General features: G+C 38.0%; 2 protein-coding genes across 5 annotated transcripts in view; one reads left to right on the top strand and one right to left on the bottom strand.

Annotated features, from left to right (window-relative positions):
• Positions 1 to 2,158, top strand: part of LOC132707053 (prolactin-releasing peptide receptor-like) — an 82,024-nt gene extending 79,866 nt beyond the window's left edge. For both annotated transcript variants that reach the window (XM_060678695.1, XM_060678696.1), the window contains exon 5: positions 2,030 to 2,158. The gene's annotated coding sequence lies outside the window, so the exon portion shown is untranslated. The remainder of the gene's footprint in view (positions 1 to 2,029) is intronic.
• On the bottom strand, positions 2,142 to 20,326 carry LOC132707052 (beta-alanine transporter). 3 transcript variants are annotated; one of them, XM_060678692.1, is made up of 6 exons: positions 20,111 to 20,326; positions 14,092 to 14,260; positions 12,969 to 13,477; positions 11,350 to 11,720; positions 9,269 to 9,447; positions 2,142 to 2,393 (listed from the first exon to the last, which is right to left on the bottom strand). In XM_060678692.1, exons 1-6 carry the CDS (start codon positions 20,308 to 20,310, stop codon positions 2,175 to 2,177), a joined length of 1,647 nt encoding a protein of 548 aa, XP_060534675.1. In that variant the 5' UTR covers positions 20,311 to 20,326; the 3' UTR covers positions 2,142 to 2,174. The 3 variants fall into 3 exon arrangements, with proteins under 3 accessions (XP_060534675.1, XP_060534676.1, XP_060534677.1); XM_060678693.1 differs by lacking the exon at positions 20,111 to 20,326 and adding an exon at positions 14,327 to 14,386; XM_060678694.1 differs by lacking the exon at positions 20,111 to 20,326 and adding an exon at positions 14,320 to 14,378.
• Positions 20,327 to 21,854: the final 1,528 nt, after the last annotated feature.

Raw genomic sequence — 21,854 nt, 5'->3', positions numbered from 1 at the left:
AACTGCGAGTAAGAACCAATCAAGAAATTTAAAGTAAAGGTAAGAAGGAGCTCCACTCGATAAGCAGTATTATGTTGAAGGAAACTTTTTTGTCACCTACTTTCATAAACCTTATAAATCGCTGCTTCACAGATGGTGTATACCCAGGTTGTTTTATATTCTCTAAGGTGCCCCTCCCCCCCTTAAGAAAGGAGATCCCCAGCAGCTGGAGAACTGTCGTCCTATGCAGTCCAACTTGCTTCTCAGTGACACCCAGTTTGGTTGCTGGTGGTGGGTCTACTACCGAGTTTTCAAGATAATTGGAGCTTGGAAGGTGAGTCGCACACCGTCCTGAAGCTCTTCAATAGATACCAGTGCGGACTCTATAATGAGTTTGTTTCTCAAAGTGTCCCAATCAAATATGGTGCACCCGATGGGTCAATCTTGTAGGGCATACTTTGCTATCTTTACCTTCACCTTCGAAACAGAGCCATTCGCTTGATGGCAGGAGTCGGTCATAACGAACAATGCCAGCCATTTTGTCGCTCTTTTAAAAAATGCCCCTTCCTACTCTCTTGATTCACCACAGTTAGCTGGAGATTGATAGGAGGAGAGATTTGTTAATTCCAAATTGGGATATTTATGATCACCAAACAAGGACAGGTAACTTAGTAAGAATTCCACATTGTCCAGCTATATCAGACAAAAACTGTCAACCTGAAACTCTTAAATACTAATATTATTATTATTAATCAATACTATTGGAGAGTTGATGGAGAGTCGGCCAAGAAACACTGCATTGAATGAGGTGGTCAGATAATATCAAAGCGGATCTAAATGCTATGGGGATAGAAAACAACCCACCATTGATTTTCAAATATCTTAAGTTATTTAACTTACGCTGCAGATCTTTAGTTTCGAATAGTAGTCAAAAGCAGAACATTGTTAAGACAATTGATAATATGGTTGCTATCAAGGCAGACTCGACCATTTTTAAACAGTATGGCTATTGTCCAGAAATCGAATAATAATTATTTTTAAACTGACATATCTCAAAAACGGCTAAATGAAATGTCAATAAACTATATGTTTTTGAAATCAGGAAAAAAGATCTACGATTTAAACTAATAGTCACCCTGTACAAGAAAGGCAAAATTCCGTTTGATACGCCAGCAGGAAGGAACATGAAAGAGCTTCAAGACTACAACAAAAAATTTAAGGAAAAATTCTGACGTCGAATCCTATTCGACTAAACTTAGATTCCGGCATTTTTTGAGAACATTTTTTCCTATGGGCTTCTAAATGTCTTTTTCCGCGCGAACAACGCGAGAACGGGAACAAAACACTTCTAGGAGCTGTCAGAGACAGGGGAGAGGCATTAGAATACGTCGAGGGGTATTTCAGCATGCGGCCGGGGTTCTGACTGTGACATTTTAGTTAATTGGACCAGGGAGAAGAAAACCGCTTTCTTGCGCGGGCGAAGGGGCCGGTCCTGGCCTGTTGCTCGGGCGGTGGGGCGGGCCTAGACCGTACGATGCAACTACTGACCGTCGATGTTCTTTTGTCGCGGAATCGGATACGACAGATGTTTCGGTTCTCAGGAAATGTGCGTAACAATATCCGCCATCTTCTTTACAGCTGTGAATTCCAGCATTGTATACCCCGAGCTACAATATTTGCGAGTATCAAAAGTCAAGCGCTCATATTTGTCACTGCCTTTAACTTTTTCAAAATCTTTTTGCGGAGTGCCCGAGCTTCATTGGCTAACTCTAACTCTATTTACAAAAATTGCATAATCTAGTGTGTCAACCAAGTGCGTTGAAAGTTTTATGCTAAAATGCAGAGTATATATTTTTATTCCGCATTTTTCTTACGAATTGAAATCTTCAAGATCTAGAGTCGACATTGGGGTGGACGGATTTTGCAGAATAAAGAGGTGTTAATTATTGACCAGGGCCCAATTGTTCCTTATCGTGCGGTGTTGTCGTCTTGCCAAATCATCAATAGCAAAGTTTACTGCCCACTGACCAACGTCATTCGTTTGTTTCAGATGCAGACTTCACTAACCAAAACGAAAGATGTCGCTACAAAAAAATATACTGTGTGCAGTGCCAATTCTTTGTGTAGAACCGTGTGAATGTATATATTGAAAATAAAGCAGTATTTATTAATAATTAAAGCGTCGGTGTTTTTTTTCACAATTTGCTCTCGCAGTTGGTGCGCTCGCGCGCGCATTGCTTCTCCAGCTGCGGCGGGTTGCAGCAGGCGAAAAAGTCGAGTTTGGTCTTCTCCGCGTCTGCCAACGTCTGCGGCAGGTGTTGGTTGATCGTCTCGGGCAGCAATAGGGAGCACAGCCCCCCGGTGACCAGCAGACTGCCCATTATTATCAGGGGCAGGATTATCATGTCGGAACCCTAAAAAAAACGTTTCCCCAAGAATATAATAATAATAATAATAATTAATAATAATAATTAATAATTAATAATAATAATTAATAATAATAATAATAATAATAATAATAATAATAATAATTAATAATAATAATAAATGAAGTTTATTGAGCTTGAGTCATTGAACCCAGAATTAAAACACCTTACGCTTTTCTCTCTAATAATATCCACATTAAAGATATTAAGCGTTCTATCACAAAATACACTTTACCACAACATTCCAATAGCAATGAAACCGAAAGCAATGCCACACTTGCCACTGTTGTCTAGTTCTAAAGAAATATAACCAGATTTACCACTTGTCCAAAAATCTCTCAACATCTTCGATCCGTCAAAGACAAAATTCTATTTGAGATGGCAGGGGTTTAGAGCATTCCATGCATATGCGGCAAAGAATACATTGGAGAGACCGGAAGAAAAACATCAACCAGGCTCAAGGAACATGAAAGGGCCTTAAGACTAAGAGAAATAAACTCATCAGCAGTTGCCGAACATAATCAGTCATAAAATTTTATTCGATAAAACCTAACAATCTTAACCGCGACCCCGAGACGGTGTTTATGCCCCTGATTTAGCTCCGCCCCTTCAAACAATGTATAAGCAGGTACAGAATAAAATGAGAGTCAGTTTCAGTCAAGCTCTGAAGAAGGTTGATTGGCGAAACGTAAGGTAGTTCGAGTCAACAAAAACCGACGCAGGAGGAATCCAGAAGTCTTATAAAAAGTATTACGGTAGCCTGTGGAAGTTTCTTTGAACAATTAATAAAAAAAAACAATGTTCCCCCTGTCCTAGGAGCATGCACAGCACTTTAGGGTCACCAAAAAGCATCCACTGATGTTTCTTTTAAATGTATTGTACCGAGGGCAGTTTGAAACTATGAAACTAAGTCAGGAATATCGGTGCAATGCACTAGCGGTCCTTCCTGAGTAAAATATTGACATAACTTTTTTCGCGATCCTGGTAAAAGCTCGATGTGACGCCAGGTGTCAGTAAATGCTTGCCAGGAAGTCTGGATGCTAACAATTCGGATGCATCCTTTGGAAGGTGCAAATCTCTTCATAAATCATTTCATTCGCTGTGGTTAAACATTGTGAGCGCTCGTTATCTAGTTCTTTTGAGGCGGTAATACACCTGGTCCATGAGAAACTAATCTAATAGCAGAGTCAAGATTGGGATATACAATTTGTTTCTTATTCTTTCTGTTGAATCCTTGAACATTACATGAACAAATATAACCATCACTGTGATTCCTAGGCTCTCGCCATACCAGAGCAACACCAAAGGTTAAACATTTCTTCCTAACTTTTTGCCAGTTTCTCAACGCTTCAACCAAAACTTGTCTTGGTAGCCAATTTTTACACCGAAATAAGCGTGGTATACGTGTTTCACAAAATAAGTTACAGCTTGCTTTTGCTTTACTACGACATAACTACTACAGACATAACAAAAGTTATCTGGATTCTCCACTCAATGCCTCCTTTTCATATTTATAGGTTCTATTAGAAATGCGCAACAACGAAGACAACACAATACACCAAACTGCGCACAAGCATGTTACAACGCTATATTGACCCTTCTGCGCCAACTCTGTTGGTTTGCAAACAAATATAACATTATCCAGTGTTGCCAAATCACGTTTAATAACATGGAACAAACATATTTTCATGTATATTAACGAAATAACATTTTTAAGATATAGAGCGCTATCCGAAAATGATGCGATAGAACAAAAATATGGCTTTTTTGGGAATAAGGGCACCCAAAAATACACAAATAAGCTTTCAAACATCAAAATCACTGTAGACCTGTAAACAAAAGATGATGATGATGATAATATATATATATATATATATATATATATATATATATATATATATATATATATATATATATATATATATATATATATATATATATATATATATATATATATGGGGTTTGTTACAGCTCGCGCCGTTTTCCCTCTCTCAACCAGACTCTCCATTCATCTTTGTCATTCCAATCTCCGTCTTCCAACCCCCTTTCCTCCATGGCTTCATCTATTTCATCCCTCCACGATCTTCTGGGTCTTCCTCTCTTTCTACGTCCCATAGGGCTCCACTCTGTGATTTTCTTTATCCACCGTCTATCGTCACTTCGTCTGACATGACCATACCATTTAAGCTGTTTTTCTGCTATTGTAGTTAATAAGTCTTTTTCTACATTCATTTGCCTCTTGATTTCTGCGTTACGTATTCTATCCATGCGTGTTCGTTGGCAACACCTTCTCCAATATTCCATTTCGACGGCGGTTACTTTAGATTTGTTCTTTTTGTTCAATAGCCAGGTTTCTGCTCCGTATGTAATTATACTTTCTACTATTGTCTTAAATATTGTTGTTTTTGTTTTCTTTGTTAATTTCTTGTTCCATATAATGGAGTTCAGTTGTTTTATACATGTTCTACCCTGACCTAGTCTAGATTTGATTTCTTCTTCTGTTGATCCATCTTTTGTTATTATACACCCTAAGTATTTAAATTTGTCTGTTGCTTTTACGGTTGTGTTTTCATCTATTTCTAAATCTTCGATTTCCCCTTCTTTTGTTGTTAGATATTCTGTCTTTTCGAAGTTTATTTCCAAACCTACCTTCTCATATTCCTCTTTCAGCTTTCTGAGCATGTAACTCAAGTCGTCTTCATCCTGGGCTATGACCACCTGGTCGTCGGCAAAGCTTAGGGTGTATAAGTGGTCGTCGCGTACTGGGACTCCCATACCTTGACATTTTCTTTTCCATTGTGTTAGCGTCCTCTCAAGATAGATTTTAAACAACGTTGTTGATGTAGGGCATCCTTGTAGTAGGCCCTTTGATGTTGTGAATCGATTTGTGTACCTATTACCTATTTTAACCGACAACTCGTTGTTCTTGTACATTGTATCTACGGCTTTTATTAGTTCTCTTTCTATCCCAATATATTCCATTGCTTTCCAAAGTTGTTGTCTGGGTATAGAGTCATAAGCTTTTCTTATATCTATGAATGCTAAATGGATGTCTCTGTTTTTAGTTTTTTTCTTTTCGATAGTCTGCCTTACCGTATATATCTGATCAACGCATGACTTCCCTGCCGTGAAACCGGCTTGATCTTCACCTATTTTCCCTATTATCTGGTCTTCTATTTTGTTTTTGATTATCTTTCCATATAGTCTTCCCATGCTTGATATAATGCTAATTCCTCTGTAGTTGGTACACTTCCTACGATCCCCCTTCTTGAAAATAGAGCTTATATATGCCGTATTCCACTCCCTTGGTAACGTTTCTCCATTTATTGCTCTTTCAAACATGTTTTTCAATATTCTGAATAATTTGTCCGACCCATACTTAATAAGTTCATTCGCTATCCCCCCTGGCCCTGGTGATTTTTTGTTTTTTAATTCTTTAATGGCTTTTATTATTTCTTTTTCTTCTATTGTTACATGCTTTAGATTGTTGTTAGGTTGTATTTGGTATGTTAGTTGTTGCCAGAATTGTGGTCGTGTCTCCGTTAGTAGTTGTTGATAATAATTTTCCCATTCGGTTTCTTTGATAAACTGTATATTGACTTTCTCTTTGGTATTTGATCTGACAGATCTTATTGTTCTCCATGATTCCGAGCATCTTGTACCTCCTGTATACTGTTGTATGTTTTGGCAGAGTCTATCCCATTTTTCATTTTTTTCTTTACTAATTAGTTTTTTTGTTTCTCTGTTTTTGTCCTTATATTTCTGTAGGTCTTCTCCCGAATTTGTACAGAGCCATTTTTGGTGTAAGCGATTTTTTTCCTGAATAGCTGCAATAGCTTCCTCACTAAGTTCTTCTGTATATTTTTTGTTCTTTCCGTCTTCCTCTCCTAATGCTTCATAAGCTGCCTCTTTAATGCTCTTCTTCACGTGTTCGTAAGTGTCTGTTAAATTATTAAAATTGAACTCTATTAGTTTTTCATCAAGTCTACGTCTGTACAAATCTCTTATTGTTTCTTCCTCTAGGAGGTGAATTTTAAATCTTTTCTCTTTTATTTCCTGGTTGTTTTGGTTGTCTTTTTGTTGTTCTTGTTTTGCTATCTCTTCTTTGTTTTTCTTTGCTACTCCATACCAAGGAAAGTGCATGTACGCAACTACTAGTCGATGATCGATTCCACATTCAGCGCTTCTTTTAACTCTTACATCCTGTATCTTAATTGTTGTAGTTATCCTAACAACTATGTAATCTATTATGGATCTTAGATTCCTAGTTTCTTGTATCCAGGTGTATTTGTGGATGTCTTTATGTTTATAGAAGCCGTTGGTAATTTTTAAGTCGTTTATAAATATATATATATATATATATATATATATATATATATATATATATATATATATATATATATATATATATATATATATATATATATATATATATATACAATATACATATACAATATTAATATTTTTCAAAACAAAGTAAACAGATAGCTCCACTGAACCGCTAAATAACTATTTAAATACCTGCAAAATCGGAAGAACCACATAACTCTACTACACACTACAGAAAATGCAATTGAAGATAAAGAATTTGATAACTCAATATAATCCCTTGCTAATACTATAATTAGTAACACATTATTAGGAAAACCGTATTTGTAACAAATGATCTATGAACCTTTTTTTAAATGAATATAAATTTAAGTTACTGAATTCCTGTGGCAAAAAATTATAAACACGAATTGCATTGAATGTGAAAGATCTGCGAAACAAGGCACTCTGATGATGTGGCATCTTTGATCTGTACCTGTGTCTTACATTCACAGAATGGATAGTACTCCTAGGAGTAAGCCGCTCTCTCAACAAAGTGGGTGAATCGAGGTTATGGATAATTTTCATAACGAATATGTTGAACCGATCTTCTTTGTTCCATTTTAAGCCAATTAAGTTTACGATATGTAGCAGGTACAGGGTCATATTTTCGAAGACCCATAATAAAACGAACACAAGCATTCGGCAAACTTAGACTCGTTATCAATAAAAGAACCATACACTACATCACAGTAGTTAAAATGTGAGAGAACAAGTTACTCACATAATTGTTTTCTTGGTCTAAAATTTAAAATATGACTGTTACTTTATAAGATTTTTTTATAATCAAAAGAACAGGAGAATATTTCTCCTTCGATGCAAAAATAACGGTGTAACACCCGTGTTTCTTAATTTTTACACATAACTTTTAATTGTAAACACTTAAAGAAAAATTTCAGGGAGAGCATTATGAAAAATTTTGTTTTTAGTACTGCTAATCACTGAAACCACGAAAAACATCGAAAAATTAAAAAAGAAATAGAAAAAGACTCTGATGCCGGAAGACTTATTTGACAATATATCAAACAAAAAAAACATTAACAAACTTGAAAAATTATCTGCAGCAGCCAAGATATTGATGCCACCAATTCGGTAGGAAATCTTACGAATGAAAACATACCCGAGGATGTAAATGAAGTATTGAGTCTTGGACCTAATATTGCAACTCCTTTAGAGACCAGCGATGAGCTGCCCATTTTTGATATTATCCGGAGTATAGAATCATCAATAAATGTTTTAAGTACCTAAACAAAAGACGAGGTAAGATCAAAAAGCTAAATTTTCCTAAAACAACATAAGGAATTAAAAGTTTTAATTCCAGATAAGACAAATAAGACCGTTATTATGACAGAGAGCCATCTATTCCTATTCGTTGTTTAATTTCTTCATTGCGGATCCTGTCTCTTCTAGAAATTCTCAGTGTTCTTCTTTGGGCGTCCATTTCTACCGCTTCAAGTCTCTTTCGATTGGCTTCCGTTATCCTTCACGTTTCTGCACCGTATAGTAGACTGCTTTTTGCCAATGTATCATATATATTGATTTTCCGTTTATTTCCCATCTTCGTACTCCAAAATATTTTATTCAGACAGCCAACTGTTCGTCTAGCTTGAGTTATGCGTTTTTTGATATTCTCGTCATCTTTGCCAGTTGCATCAAATATCACTGCAAGGCTGTATCTTCTCATTTTCTAGTTATACAGTAGACGATTCTGCGCCAATCGGTAGGTATTTGGTTTTCTGCGTGTTGATCGCTTTATCATTGCCCATGATCATCCGCAAATTGTAGGGTATACAAAACATGTACCCCCAAGGTAGATGCACATACCGTTACCGTTGCATCTTAAATAATGTAGATGATATGCAGCAGCCTTGCCGTAAACCCTTATTCATCAGGAATTTTTCAGAATATATATTACCTATCTTTATCTCAGATGTGGATTCTTCATACAGGGTTTTTAGAGCTTTAATTAGGGTAAAGTTGATGTTGGTAATACTCGAAACAATCTGTTGACGGGGAATTAGATTCTTTCCAAAAAAAAATAACGACTTGGTATCCACGTGGGAAAAAAATTATCTATCTCCCATAGTACAGCACAAGGCTTAAAAGTTCTCCACTCACAATCTCCTAGAATTTATGGATTACCCACAAAAAATCTATCCCTCTTAGACCAATAGTTTCTTGGACTCGATCTCCGTTCGAAAGACAACGGTTATAGCTTAATTTCGCTGGACGTTATTTGTGGGATTGGGGATGTGGTACACTAAAAAAACTTGGCCATCAAGATACGTTAAAACTCCCAACGTCCCATAGCCCAAAAAAAGTCAGTCATAATTGGACTGGCTGGCCGATCTATTAGCCTTTCCTTGCCTTTAGAAAGACATCCATAAGCAAAGCGAAACAGGTACTAAAAGTAACGACGCCGACGCCAGAAGTACCCAAAAGTATTACAGCAGCCCGTGGAAGTTTTTTTTGACAAATTTTTTTACTATGCTCACCATGTAATTGACAAGTGGTATAAAAATGGGACCCAGCATGCCTATGACCGAGCTCAGGCTCATACCCATGCCCCTGACGACTGTCGGGTAGAGCTCCGATGCCATAAGCGGCAGGACGACGAACGACGAGGATATCCCCATCTTGCCCACGCAGTAGAGCACCAGCGTTGTGGCATAATCTGAAAAGGCGGTCGTAAATTATCCGAACGTCCTGGAGGATTTGAATTATGGTTTATTCCCGCACTGATTTATCGGTCCAATCAATATCCCGAAACCGCAGACATTTGCCGACCCCATCGCGAGGTACATCATCCGTCCATGCGGATGCAAATTTCAACCAGGTGTCACTTTTTTATCGTTACCCGGTTAGTTTATCGCTATTAAAAGCTAAATAACAATGGCGAATTTCCGAAACAATGGTTTAAGAATCAATCATAACCTCACTTCTGCCTGTATATGCCTGCTGTAAAGCCAGGAAGAGGGTTTTACTTCTAATTGTTTTGAACGGGCAATGCGAAGATATATTTTATCCATTTTAACGATTAACATTGAATGAAAAAGAACCTCGCTTCCCACAAAACGTTGGTACATAATATTCTAAACAGAATTATTGAAGTTCGTGTGACCTTTTCCACACATAACCTATTCATATGAATGACGAATCGTTCGTAGTATTCATATGAAAAATTATCACTGGTCTGTGACCATGTATATGTTTGACAAAAATTGTACTCTGTGACTTGGGTTAATCGTAAACCCAATAGGATTGCCCAATCTCATAAGACATACGTTCGCCAAAATTATCGATAGCACGTGGTCGCTTGGGACGTAAGCGAAGTCCTCTAACGGTTTTTGTGTATTCTGTCAATGCATTTGAAGGTGTATTAAACAGTTGTATTTTGTGTTCTTTGAACAATTAAAATAATTTAAACTGGTGAGTAGTGCGCTTATGTTCGTGTTAATAGTATTTCTGTAAAAAAAAACTTGGACAAAACAGTTTTTTTAAGCCTTAGCAAATACCGATGTTGGACGTAGACTGAGTCTACGTCCAACATCGGAGATGGAAGGACCTCTGAAGAAGCTCGCCACTCGTGCTAGCGAAACGTTAGGAAGTAATTCCAATCGACGACGGCCTTTAAACCCGAATGAAGATAATAGCTTATCAACGGGCCGCGAAAGCCTTAACCAATTTATGAAAACATGGATATTGGAATTAAATCATTTTCACCTTTTTCGACATACCTATAAAATAAATCTGTTTGAAATTATTTTTATACTACACTTCTGATATGTAATATATAAAAGTCGTCGAAAAAAACAACGTTATTTCTCTATTTACACACCTATTACAGCAGCTACAATGTTGTCAAAATGCTTTAGTATTCTGGACAACAAATTATATTTTACTAGAATTTAATTTTGATGTTCTAAATCTGTGATGATAGAATGCAACTGAGCAGTGGTTGATGATATCGCAACTACTTGATTTACAATATCTTGAGATGAATATAAAATTCGTTCGCATTTTTAATAAATAAATAGAATCATTTTAAAACAATTAGAAAATATGTTTTGTTCAAGCATAAATAGTTTTAACACATTTGATACGAAGCCTTTAAAAATGTTCTATTAATCAACAATTTTAAGATAAGATATCAGTTTCTGAGGCATATTGATGACTGCTTTGCTCTTAAAGCTATAAGCTGTTGTCCTTTCTGAGATCGAAAACATCACTGGCCACATATAAGTTGATAGGAAATATAATATTAAAACCAAATTTAATACTTGTACAAACATTTTTGATACTTCAATGACAAAATTCTGTTTGAGACACCCAAAAATCATCTAAGCTAAAAGAGCATTAAAATTACGACAAACAAACGCAGCAGCAGTTCATAATCATGCCCCTCCTTTAACCCCGCCTACACACATGTTACCTAAGAAGTCAGGTGACCTATGACAACTTCAAAATGCTTCTTGGGATCGAAGTTTCATTATTCAAGATTGTTCCCAAAACTTTCTATATTCGCTAATATCGAGAGCAAAGTAATCGGTTCTAATAGCAGCGGAGCTTAGCTTACCGTCCTGTACTAAGAACGTGGCCAGACAAGAGGTTCCCCCCACCACCATGCTGATGCACAGCGTCCATCGTCTGCCCAGCCTCACCATCGCGGGCCACAGGAAGAGGTAGGTGGGGAACTCCACAGCCGCCGCCAAGAAGAAGTTCAGAAACTCGTCGCCACCCAGTGCGGGGGCGTAATACGAAAGCCCCACATAGACGCTCGTGTTGGTGAACCACAGGAAAGTGATGATGACGGTTTTGATGGCGAGGTTGGTCGAGGAAAACAAGTCTCTGAGACCGTACCTTTTGCGGTGCTCTGCGGACGATTGATGCGTGAGCTTCTCCGACGCCCTAGCGATGAAGTGGGGCGGAAGCTTTTTACCGTTCACCCTGAAACCAATAAAATAGTTTATTCAGTTCAGTTCATTCTTGAAGATTGCGCAACCACGAGATTCTTCGGCGTCCTACACTTCGTCTACCTAGAACTTTACTATCCATATTTTGGAGTACGGAGATGGGAAAGAAGCGGAAAATCAATATATATGAGACACTGGTAAAAAGCAGTCTACTAAACGGCGCAGAAACGTGGAGGATAACGGAGGATAATCGAAGGAGACTTGCAGCGGTAGAAATGGACGTCTTTAGGAGAACACTGAGAATTTCTAGAAGAGACAGGATCCGCAATGAAGAAATTAAACAACGAATAGTACCGATATTGAAAGAAAACAACTAATATGGTACGGTCACGTTCAAAGAATGGACGATAGAAGACTTCTAAAGAAAGTAGTGGAATGGATACCCCAGAACTGTAGAAAACGAGACGTTTTAATCCAATCTCAGTCTCAATCCTGTTGCATGGAGTAAAATGTTAGATTCTCACAGAGACTACTGTAAAAAAGCTGCGAGCTTTTGAAATGTGTGTGTGCAGGCGCAAGTTGAGTTGGAAAATAAACAAATCATTGCTAACATCAAGCTTAAGATTAAGAAACTCTCATGTTATGAAACATCCTGAAACATACAACATCCAGCAGTTGATCATTCAGAGCATGGTTGAGGGAAGACGAGGCCAAAGAAGAAGAAGAACATCTTGGCTCAAAAACGGTGGTTCAAAATTGATATGGCAAGAAGAAGATATCTTTAATTTCGAGAGTGTGATCATTAAGACCATTTACTTCGCATTTGGATTTGGCTTTGGAATCAAAGCTCTTTCCGAAAATAAATTAACAACGTATTCAAATATAATACCCTACGTGCAAAATCCAATCCGCTCTAGAAGGCCCCTTGAGCGGGCTATTTAAAATTCCCTTTGGCGCCGGGATAACTCAATTCCACTTTTCAAGTCGACTTCGTTCTCGGACTTGTTTGGAATTTTTAAACGACGCCGGGGGCGGCGGCGGCGGCGGCGGCGGGGGTCAGGGCCTTTTTTATGCCCGTCCGGCCCGGGTTTTTTTTATAAGCGAATTGAAATTCGCGCACCTGAGTTTCTAAGTCGTGATCGATACCGGCGTTTCGAACTTCCATTGTCTAAAAGTGATACTTTCTAGCCGAAACGTAGTGTTCAAAATGTTTTTAGACATTGATCGCCGGTATTGACCAGAAGAGGGTCTTAAACCGAGCCTTCGAGGGTCATCGACTCACCTCGCCATCTTGTTCAAAATGAGCTCCGCTTCTTTGACGCGGCCTCTGGCCAACAGCCACCTCGGACTCTCCGGCAGCACCCACCAGAAGAAGAAGAGCAGCGTCAGGGGCGCGGTCGTCGCGACGGCCATCCACCTCCACGGCCTGATGGCCCACACGATGCCGGCCAGGGTGACCAGCGACAGCGAGTAAGCGATGTTCACCAAGATGGTGACGGTGGTGCGATCCTTCGGACCGACCAGCTCGATCGCCAACACTCCCGGCGTGCCCAAGATGGCGGGGATAGTGAACCCCACCCCGATGCGGAACGTGAGCCACATAGGGAAGTTTCTCGCGAACGCGGTCGCTATCCCAAAGACGCACTGAATGAAGAGGTAGATGAAGTAAGCGGTTTTGCGACCCAGACGGTCCTGGGTGTAGCCGAAGATGTAGTTGCCGACGAGGCCGCTGATGCCGAAGAGAACCAGGGCCAGGGTGGGGGCGAAGTCGTCGCCGCACACAAGGTCCCACTGAAACGGAAGGGGGCGGGGCCAATGACTCATGAAACGAACAGCAGTCGAGCATTCGTTGAGTGCCAACTACTTCTGAACGTCCCGTTCAACAGCAACTTGCTCAAGAAGCGGCAATACTTAATACCAATGATTCTCAAACTTTTGCTAAGGTGTGTCTAGTGTCCGAAGAAGCTTGGCGAAGCCCGAAAGCTTTAGTTCATGGAGAAAGTATTGAAAACAGAGAACAAATAGTAGCTAGGATTATGGATATGAACCTGAGACTGTTAGCGGAGCAATCACTTCAATTATAAGAAGTGCTAGGTTATGTGTACAGCAACTAGATGGACATTTTGAACAACTTAATTAATAAAATAAAATAAAATAAATGTAAAGAAAAAATATAATAAAATAGAGTTTTTTAGCAAGTACCAATGTGAATTATAGATATTGTCAATCCTCACGAAAACCCCACTGGGCTTCTGATGTAAGAGTAGATTACAATGCTAGAAGCCTCTTTTAAGTTTTAAGAGAAGTTCTTAAGAAAATCGTAAGGAACCAAGCCCAGGAGCTTTACTGTTTTTCGATTTCCTAAGAACAATGGGGGTATCATTGGGGCGGGGAGGGGGTGTTACCTCGCTGACGACGGAGTTGTCCACGCTGTCTATGTCGTAGACCCAGCCGTTTTTGCAGGGCACGTGTCGCACATTTCCCGGCGTGTTCGCATTTTCGACCGTCTCGTTGTCAAATTCCGTCTCGAACATCGTGCAATGGCTGAATTTGGATTTTTCATCGTTCGGGATGCTGCAAACGATAATTCCACGTCAATCGATAAGTAGGTAGCCGATACCGTACGCTTCTACTACTAACGGCGCGGTTCGTATGCTTCCCGGCGTTGCCGTATTTCAATCTATTCCCCCATTTGCGAGATTTTTAAATGACCGGCGCGCGTTTTATTTTCCTCGAAGCGTGTCGCCGGTTAAATACTGATATTTAAACTAGGATAAAAGCAACAATAAGAAATCTGTTATCAGCGTTGATGTGTTTATTGTCTTTGGAACGTAATTAGACGTTATTTCGGATAAGCAAGCATAAAACAATTGACGACGAGATGCGTTAAAAATGTATTATTTTTTTGAACGTCTTTATAACGGACCCGAAGGCCTTATTACTTAAAATTGAGATCCCTACCTACAGACGATCACTTTAATTTATCTCACAAATTAAAAAAAGACTTTTAGACGTCGCTACTTTGTCACACAAGGTTCACAAGTCCTTGTAGTCCTTCGAAATTACAAAATTTTAAACTTTTCGTGTCACCATAAAAAAAACCATAGATCACATCACAGTAGTTGTATTTAATTAAGTTCTGAAAAAATAAATATCGGCCTTAAGACGAACATTGCTAAAACTAAGTACATGGGTGTCGGGGCAAAGTTTGGAGACCTAGAACTTGATACCAACATAACTGTCAAGGAAGTGGGTGAATACAAATATTTGGGAGTATCATTTACAGATGAAGGAAGAAACCACAGAGTTACCCAAACGGGATCTTGTGCTGAAAAAGTGTAGCAAAGAATAGTAAAATTGGGTGCTATACGAAGATCTGCTAGAATGAATGCTTAAACCCTTTGGACATGAAATGGTAGAAGATCATTTTCATACAAAACTTCCCATACTGTAGAGCAAGCAATTCTTTCATGAGCAGCAAGTTTTCGTCGTCATTTTAGAGTATTTCTTTTCTTTGCAGAGGTTCTTCTTCACCTCCATATCGTAGCAAAAATTCATATCGTAATATTAATTATTTGAATATTAATTATGACAATGACAATGACTTTGACAAATTTCATTAAGTCGTGTTAGGTATAATCACATATACAGGAAAAATTTCAGCCGAGAATAAACAAGTCGATTTGTGGCTAAACGATAACAATTATCGACTTAAAACAAGAGTAACATTTTTTGAGGATTTGTGATTCTGCTTAAGGCAGTCCGTTCTATTTTGCAATATCAGTCTAAATGAATAAAATACAGGAAAAATTTAAAAAACAAATCTTGGTAAAGTGCCCTCCAGTGACCAATTCCTGTAACACTTTTATGCGTTGTTTAGACCTTAGTGAAATGAAATTTTAGTTCCTTTATAATAATATATATAAAAAGAATGTTTTTCTATCGTGCAATGGAATTTGATTGTGAATACACCCTGTATAAAGTGTCCTTCACATTTCGTCTAACTTCAAATTTATAGCATACTTCGGTAAATATCAAAATTTGTACTGGTAATTGCAATTTAAAATTATATTTTTTTAAATATCTTGCGTCCCCTTTCATTGTAGACGAAACCTCAAACTCTCTCTCAACACAGTTTACGATACCGTTCATATCAAATTATCACATCTTTAAAAGTTTTTCATGTATTGCCAATAATTCACCCACAAAAAAACGACGTACCCTGTATATAATTCCAACAATGTTCGAAATAGCCCTGGATCTCCTTAGTTTCTTGGAATCCGAATATTCCCAATGGAGTAAATGGTTTTCAAAAAACTACTTGTTTTCTGAAACCATGCAGTACGTGATAACTGTAAATGACGTCATCGGGTCTAGATTGAGGGCGAGAAATGGTGATTTTCATTTGGATTTTTTTCAAATATCACGAAAAGCGTATGCGATAGACGAAAACCGTAAATACAAAAATTCTGGCCCTTGATACGGCCTATAACACTGTTGGAACGGATTAGCTATTGATTTAGATTTTTGTTCATAACTAAAAAACCTTGTATATTATCGAAAAAATGCGTAAAACAAAAGTTGTAACGCCGGGTCTCCCACGTATTACGGATGTAAAATTTTTCCGATCGGATGAATGGCTTTGGAGGAAAAGATGTTTTTCTGGATGACAAAATAACCACAAAAAAAATCAAAAATTAAAAAAAAATACTTCGCTTTATTTTATTGCTAGCAAATTTAAAGAGTCTAAGTGCGGGTCCAGACTTCTACTTCTCTCCCAAGTCTGAAGTCGGTAGCTACAAATTTGGAGTACTTATTATGTGTTTTAATATTGCACGGAATATCGCGAACACCCTGTACAATACTTAAAAACCGTAAATGCAAAAGTTTAAGCTGTCTATGTCGGCTATTTCGTCATGTAAAATAAACAGAATCTAAAACACAGATTTGAAATTATTGAAAAATAGGGGGACCCATTTTTCAGTTTTTTTTGAATTTGCGGCGCACCCTATATATTTTTGAAAAATTGTCACGAATAAAAGTTTATAAAGCCGTATCTTCTGCTTCTTCTGGTTCGAGATTTTTTTTGGTCCCTTAAACAGTTTTTGAAAAATGATGTTTTTGTAGACCCTTACACGTGCGATTTTTTATTTTTTTAGGATACTTCCCGAATCCCCCCCCCATTTTGAATAGGTTCCGTTACGGGGCAAAGCTGCATATATGTGCCAAATATAAAGTCGATTGCTTCAAATTTCGAACGCTTATCGTGTTTCATAGCAACGTTCAAAAAACAGTCGAAAATCGCGAAAAAAAGATGGATACCGGCGTCGGATCAGGGCCATTTCCTACAAGCTTATGTGCCTCGTGGAGGGTTAAAAAGGAGAAAAATTTCTATTTTGTAGCTCCAACGGTTCGAAAGTTATGCAGGAAAAACCAAAAGACGAGAACAGAGAACGGACAGACTGAAAAACAACGGCGATCCCGTAGGACTTATCGTTGCCGAGATATAAAATGTTTATACGAGCGCAGATACTTTCGAAAATTCGCTTTCATCGATTTTCGAAAGTAACAAGTGACATGACCAAATGGGATAGTCAAGAGGAACGTGAGAGAAGATGCTAGTACATCCAAAACGCTTATAGACCCTAGAAGAACTGCATAAAAAAGTACTGAGAGACTTAAAGATTAGTTGTGCCAAAGAGCCGTTTTTGAAGAAAATAGATTTTCAGTTCCGGCCCGTTTTACCTGCAGCGATATTCAAAACACAATAGTATTCTGGACAAATCCATCCGACCCAAACAGCTGACTCCTCTTCGCTCGAAACTTCCAGACACTTTCGATTCATTGTTCTGTTTTTCCGAAACAACCGGAAAATCCAATTCCTGAACAATCCTTGCAGGTATAAATAAGGGGTGTTTTTTTTCCGATGTATAGAACTTTAAGTTGCAATAAATCAACGATGGATTATACGATTGACATGAATTTTATTTATCCGAAAGATAATCTTGTGGCATTTCATTTTAAATATAATTTCTGGCATGTGACCGCAACGGCTGGCGCGTTTGTGGCTTATCCGCATAGACCAATGACTTTACATAGCCTCGCAGAAAGTAGTCTAGCAGTGTTAAATCACAAGATCTTGGAGGCCAATTCACAGGTCCAAAACGTGAAATTAGGCGGTCACCAAACGTGTCTTTCAATGAATCGATTGTGACACGAGCTGTGTGACATGTTGCGCCGTTTTGTTGAAACCACATCTCCTGGACATCATGGTTATTCAATTAAGGAATGAAAGAGTTGGTAATCATAGCTCTATACCGATCACCCTTTACTGTACCGTTCTGGCCATCATCATTTTTGAAAAAATAAGGACCAATGATTCCACCAGCCCATAAAGCGCACCAAACAGTCAGTTTTTCTGGATGTAACGGTGTTTCGACATACACTTGAGGATTAGCTTCGCTCCAAATGCGGCAGTTTTGTTTGTTGACGTAGCCATTCAACCAGAAGTGCGTTTCATCGCTAAACAAAATTCGCTTATGAAAATCGGGAACAACGGCAATATCTTTTTGGGACCATTCGACGAATCTACGCCTTACTTGATGATCGTTTGGCTTCAATTCTTGCACGAGTTGGATTTTGTAAGCACGTAAACCAAGATCCTTTCGCAAAATCTTCCATACAGTGGATGGATACAGATCCAATTCCTGGCGGATGGACTCATTCGGGTCTTCCTCAATGCTACGCTCTACAGCAGCAATAACTAACTGCTCTGATGGACGATTTTGTCGGCGATAAAATGGACGTAGTGCGCGATACGTATTCCGCACAGAATCATTATTTTCGAAATAAAATTGCACAATTTGCAAGCGTTGTTCAGGCGTGAGTCTATTCATGTTGAATTACCAAACCAAACTGAGAATAAATCACTTGACAGCTGTTAAATCGGTCGCCATCTTGAACAGTAATTCCAACTTAAAGTTCTATACATCGAAAAAAAACACCCATTACAAGCGAGGCCGCCCGAAGATCAGTTACTCAGTCATCTGCAACGAACCGATGTGACTTCAGTAATTGTTTGTGTAATCCCCGAAACTCCCACTGCCTCAACAAACACCCGCGCAAGAGCATTAGTTAATAGTAAGCTTTCGTCAATTGCGTTTGTGTGTGTTATTCTCCGCAGTCGGTGACGTCTAAAATGGATGTTAAAAAAAGAAAAGTGGATTCAGAATGTGACATTCAACTCCATTTCAAGAGCAAACATGAAAACAACTTCTACTCATCGTTAAGTGAAGTGGTGAAAAAATTAAATCGAAAGATTTAATAACAAATTTATCAAGTCAACGACAATTATTGAAATTATTGATAAAACTCTAATTTCACAACCGACTACAAAAACTCAAAAAATTATTTTTTATTCAATTACCATGGGCGAAAGTACAGCGATACTGCGCAGTTACTCATATTTGTAAGAGCACGCAACGCCCACTTTAAAATTACAGAAGAACTTACCTATTGATATTATTGATTATTTGGTAATCAGATATCTAAATCTGATTTTTCTCATTTTCCAAGAATACAATCTTTAAAATTCACTATATCAAACAACCAGATTAAAAAATACGAAATTAATTTGAGAAAACTCTCTGGAGATGACAGGACTTTAGAAAAATGGAACCAGAGTGTAGTATTTTTGCGACCCCATTCAATGTTAATTACGAAGAAGTTGAGTTAAGTTGAGTTAATAGGATTGAACTGTAATACTCTCCTGATAAAAACTTTTCATACAGTACCATCACTAGAATTTTATAAAAATTGAAGCCCAGATAATTTCCCAAATCGAATTACTCATGCAGTGAAGATAATGACAATGTTCCGCTTATCTTATACATGCGAACAATCCCTTTCAACGATGAAGCTTAGGAAAACTTCTTTAGGAAACAGAATTACAGCTTTTACAATTTCTGCTTCGCAAATGGACTATGATGAAATTTTGATAAAACAGTCTCAATTTCATTTCTCTCATGCACTATCAACCAGTAATGACACCAAAAATTAAAGTGATAATAACTCACATCAAGAACTACACTAAATTCATTTTATATTTTGTGCTTATAATTTTCTTACCTTTTGCTGTATGTATGTGTATGTATTAATATATGTATATGTTTACAAAACACATAATTTTTTTAACGATTAAGCATTATTCTTGCGCACGCTACGATCGTCTAGTTATTACAAATGGGCCGCCTTAAAAAAAGTTTCCGCATCACTGGTGTAGGTAGGGCGGTCCTGGAATGGTTACGGGTAAGCTCCTGCTCGGCAGGGTGTTCTATAAAGGGTAATAAACAGTACGCAAAATTAATCACGGGGTCGGTTGTAAAAGCACTATATTTCTGGTTGAAGTGTACTTGCGCTTCGTACCTGATGTTTTTCGCGACCTGGTGGTCGAGTCCGTCTAGTTCGGGTACCCGACACCAGTGATCGGGCACGGTCGCCATGAAGAGCTGGTTGTAGGCGTGAAAACCGCATGGGAAGACGGCCGGCAGCAGGGTGAACCAGAGGACGAGCTTCTGGTACTTGCCGAACTCCCCGATTTCGGGCAGGAGGTCGTCCAGGTCCATCGCCGGCGGTTCAGAGAAAAACTAATCGAAGTCGGGAGGCCTTAATTTAATGAAGCGGAACGCTAATTGGATTTGGCGGCGAATGAGGAAGCGGGTTACGTAATTGAATAAATACGCCGTCGTAGGTAAAGGTTTCGACACCCACGTGTATACGGGGCGTTTTCGTCCACCGAGACACGGTGGTAATGTATAAAAAATAAAATACGGAATGAAAATACGACGTAAAAAATATCAAATTCGCTTTCGAAACTTTGATAAATACAAAAATTTGTACCGTGGGTTCAATTTATCTTGATCATCTTTTAATTGGCTGAAACTTTTTTGTTATCAGAGACATCACAGTAAACAAAAAAACGAAATGTAGGGTGAGTAAAGTCTGTTCATAAATATAAGAAGGTGACTAACTGATACGAATTAAGGAAAGACCCGGGCAAGCTGTAAGAATGAAATACGGCCGAACTTAGAATTTAATTATTTGGGGTTTTGTTAGGAAAGATACTAAACAATATGTATTTATTTATGAATGTATTTCGTGGGGTAATTTGCGGTTTTTGTTTAAATCTAAAATAAAATTAAAAATTATTTTCATTACCTAGTTAAATTACTTTAAATTATTCACATAATATATCAGTATCACTATCGCTATCATCGCCTGTTCTAATTATTATTTATTCTATATTATTTGCAATATGGATATACGATTGTTCTACTTTTTCTATATGTTTAGCAGAATTTGCCCAACTTTGTGGAGGGATGTTAAAAACTTCGGTTTCTATAAGTTTGAGGACATTGGAGTTAACACGGGGAAAAACATTGTTACGACGAATGGCAGATTTCAGTTGGTGCCAAACATGTTCAATAGGATTAAATATAGTGTGGTAAGGTGGAAGCCTTAAACCTGTATGCCTCAGATTTTTTGCATAATTATCACAGATGTATTCCTTTTGTAGGTTCAAGCTCTGTAGAACCTCAATTAATTGCTTGTTGGTATAATCTTCGTGAAAATAAATGTCGTTATTATACATGTAGTTTTGGGTTGTTGCTTTTGTGTCACATGAGGAAGGGGTTTTAGTCAACTATCTACTGTGATAACTCGCATTGTCCATTACAATTACGCTATTAGGAGAATGTTTGGAACTACTTTGTTTTTAAACCAACTTTCAAATAAATCAGCGGTGGTGTTTTCATGGTAATCCAGAGAAGAATCTTTAATATTTTACGCAAAGCGCCGAGCTCCTTTAAAACTGATATTTCCAAGGCTGGCAAAGAAATTGGCAGGAAACGTTAACGTATTAAATGCTAAAAAGGTATGCCGGAATCATAATGTTTTAAATGAAGAAAATAAGGCAAACAAATTAGGATTCTATGAAGCACACCCAGTTTCTTCTATTCCTGGAGTATTTGAAGAGACAGCTATTTCACGGGGATCAATCCATTCAGTTTTGAAAGAATATAACTCAAAAAGTGCAGAACAATGTCAAAGGAAGATGCAACTTTGTTTGGATTTTTTACATAGACATTATGAGAATAATAATTTTTTGAAA

Source organism: Cylas formicarius, unplaced genomic scaffold (assembly GCF_029955315.1).
Source record: "Cylas formicarius isolate icCylForm1 unplaced genomic scaffold, icCylForm1.1 PGA_scaffold_9__14_contigs__length_23061073, whole genome shotgun sequence".
In the NCBI taxonomy this organism is placed as follows: Eukaryota; Metazoa; Arthropoda; class Insecta; order Coleoptera; family Brentidae; genus Cylas; species Cylas formicarius.
The sequence above is the reverse complement of the archived record's forward strand: the minus strand, read 5'-3'. Positions and strand labels throughout refer to the sequence as shown.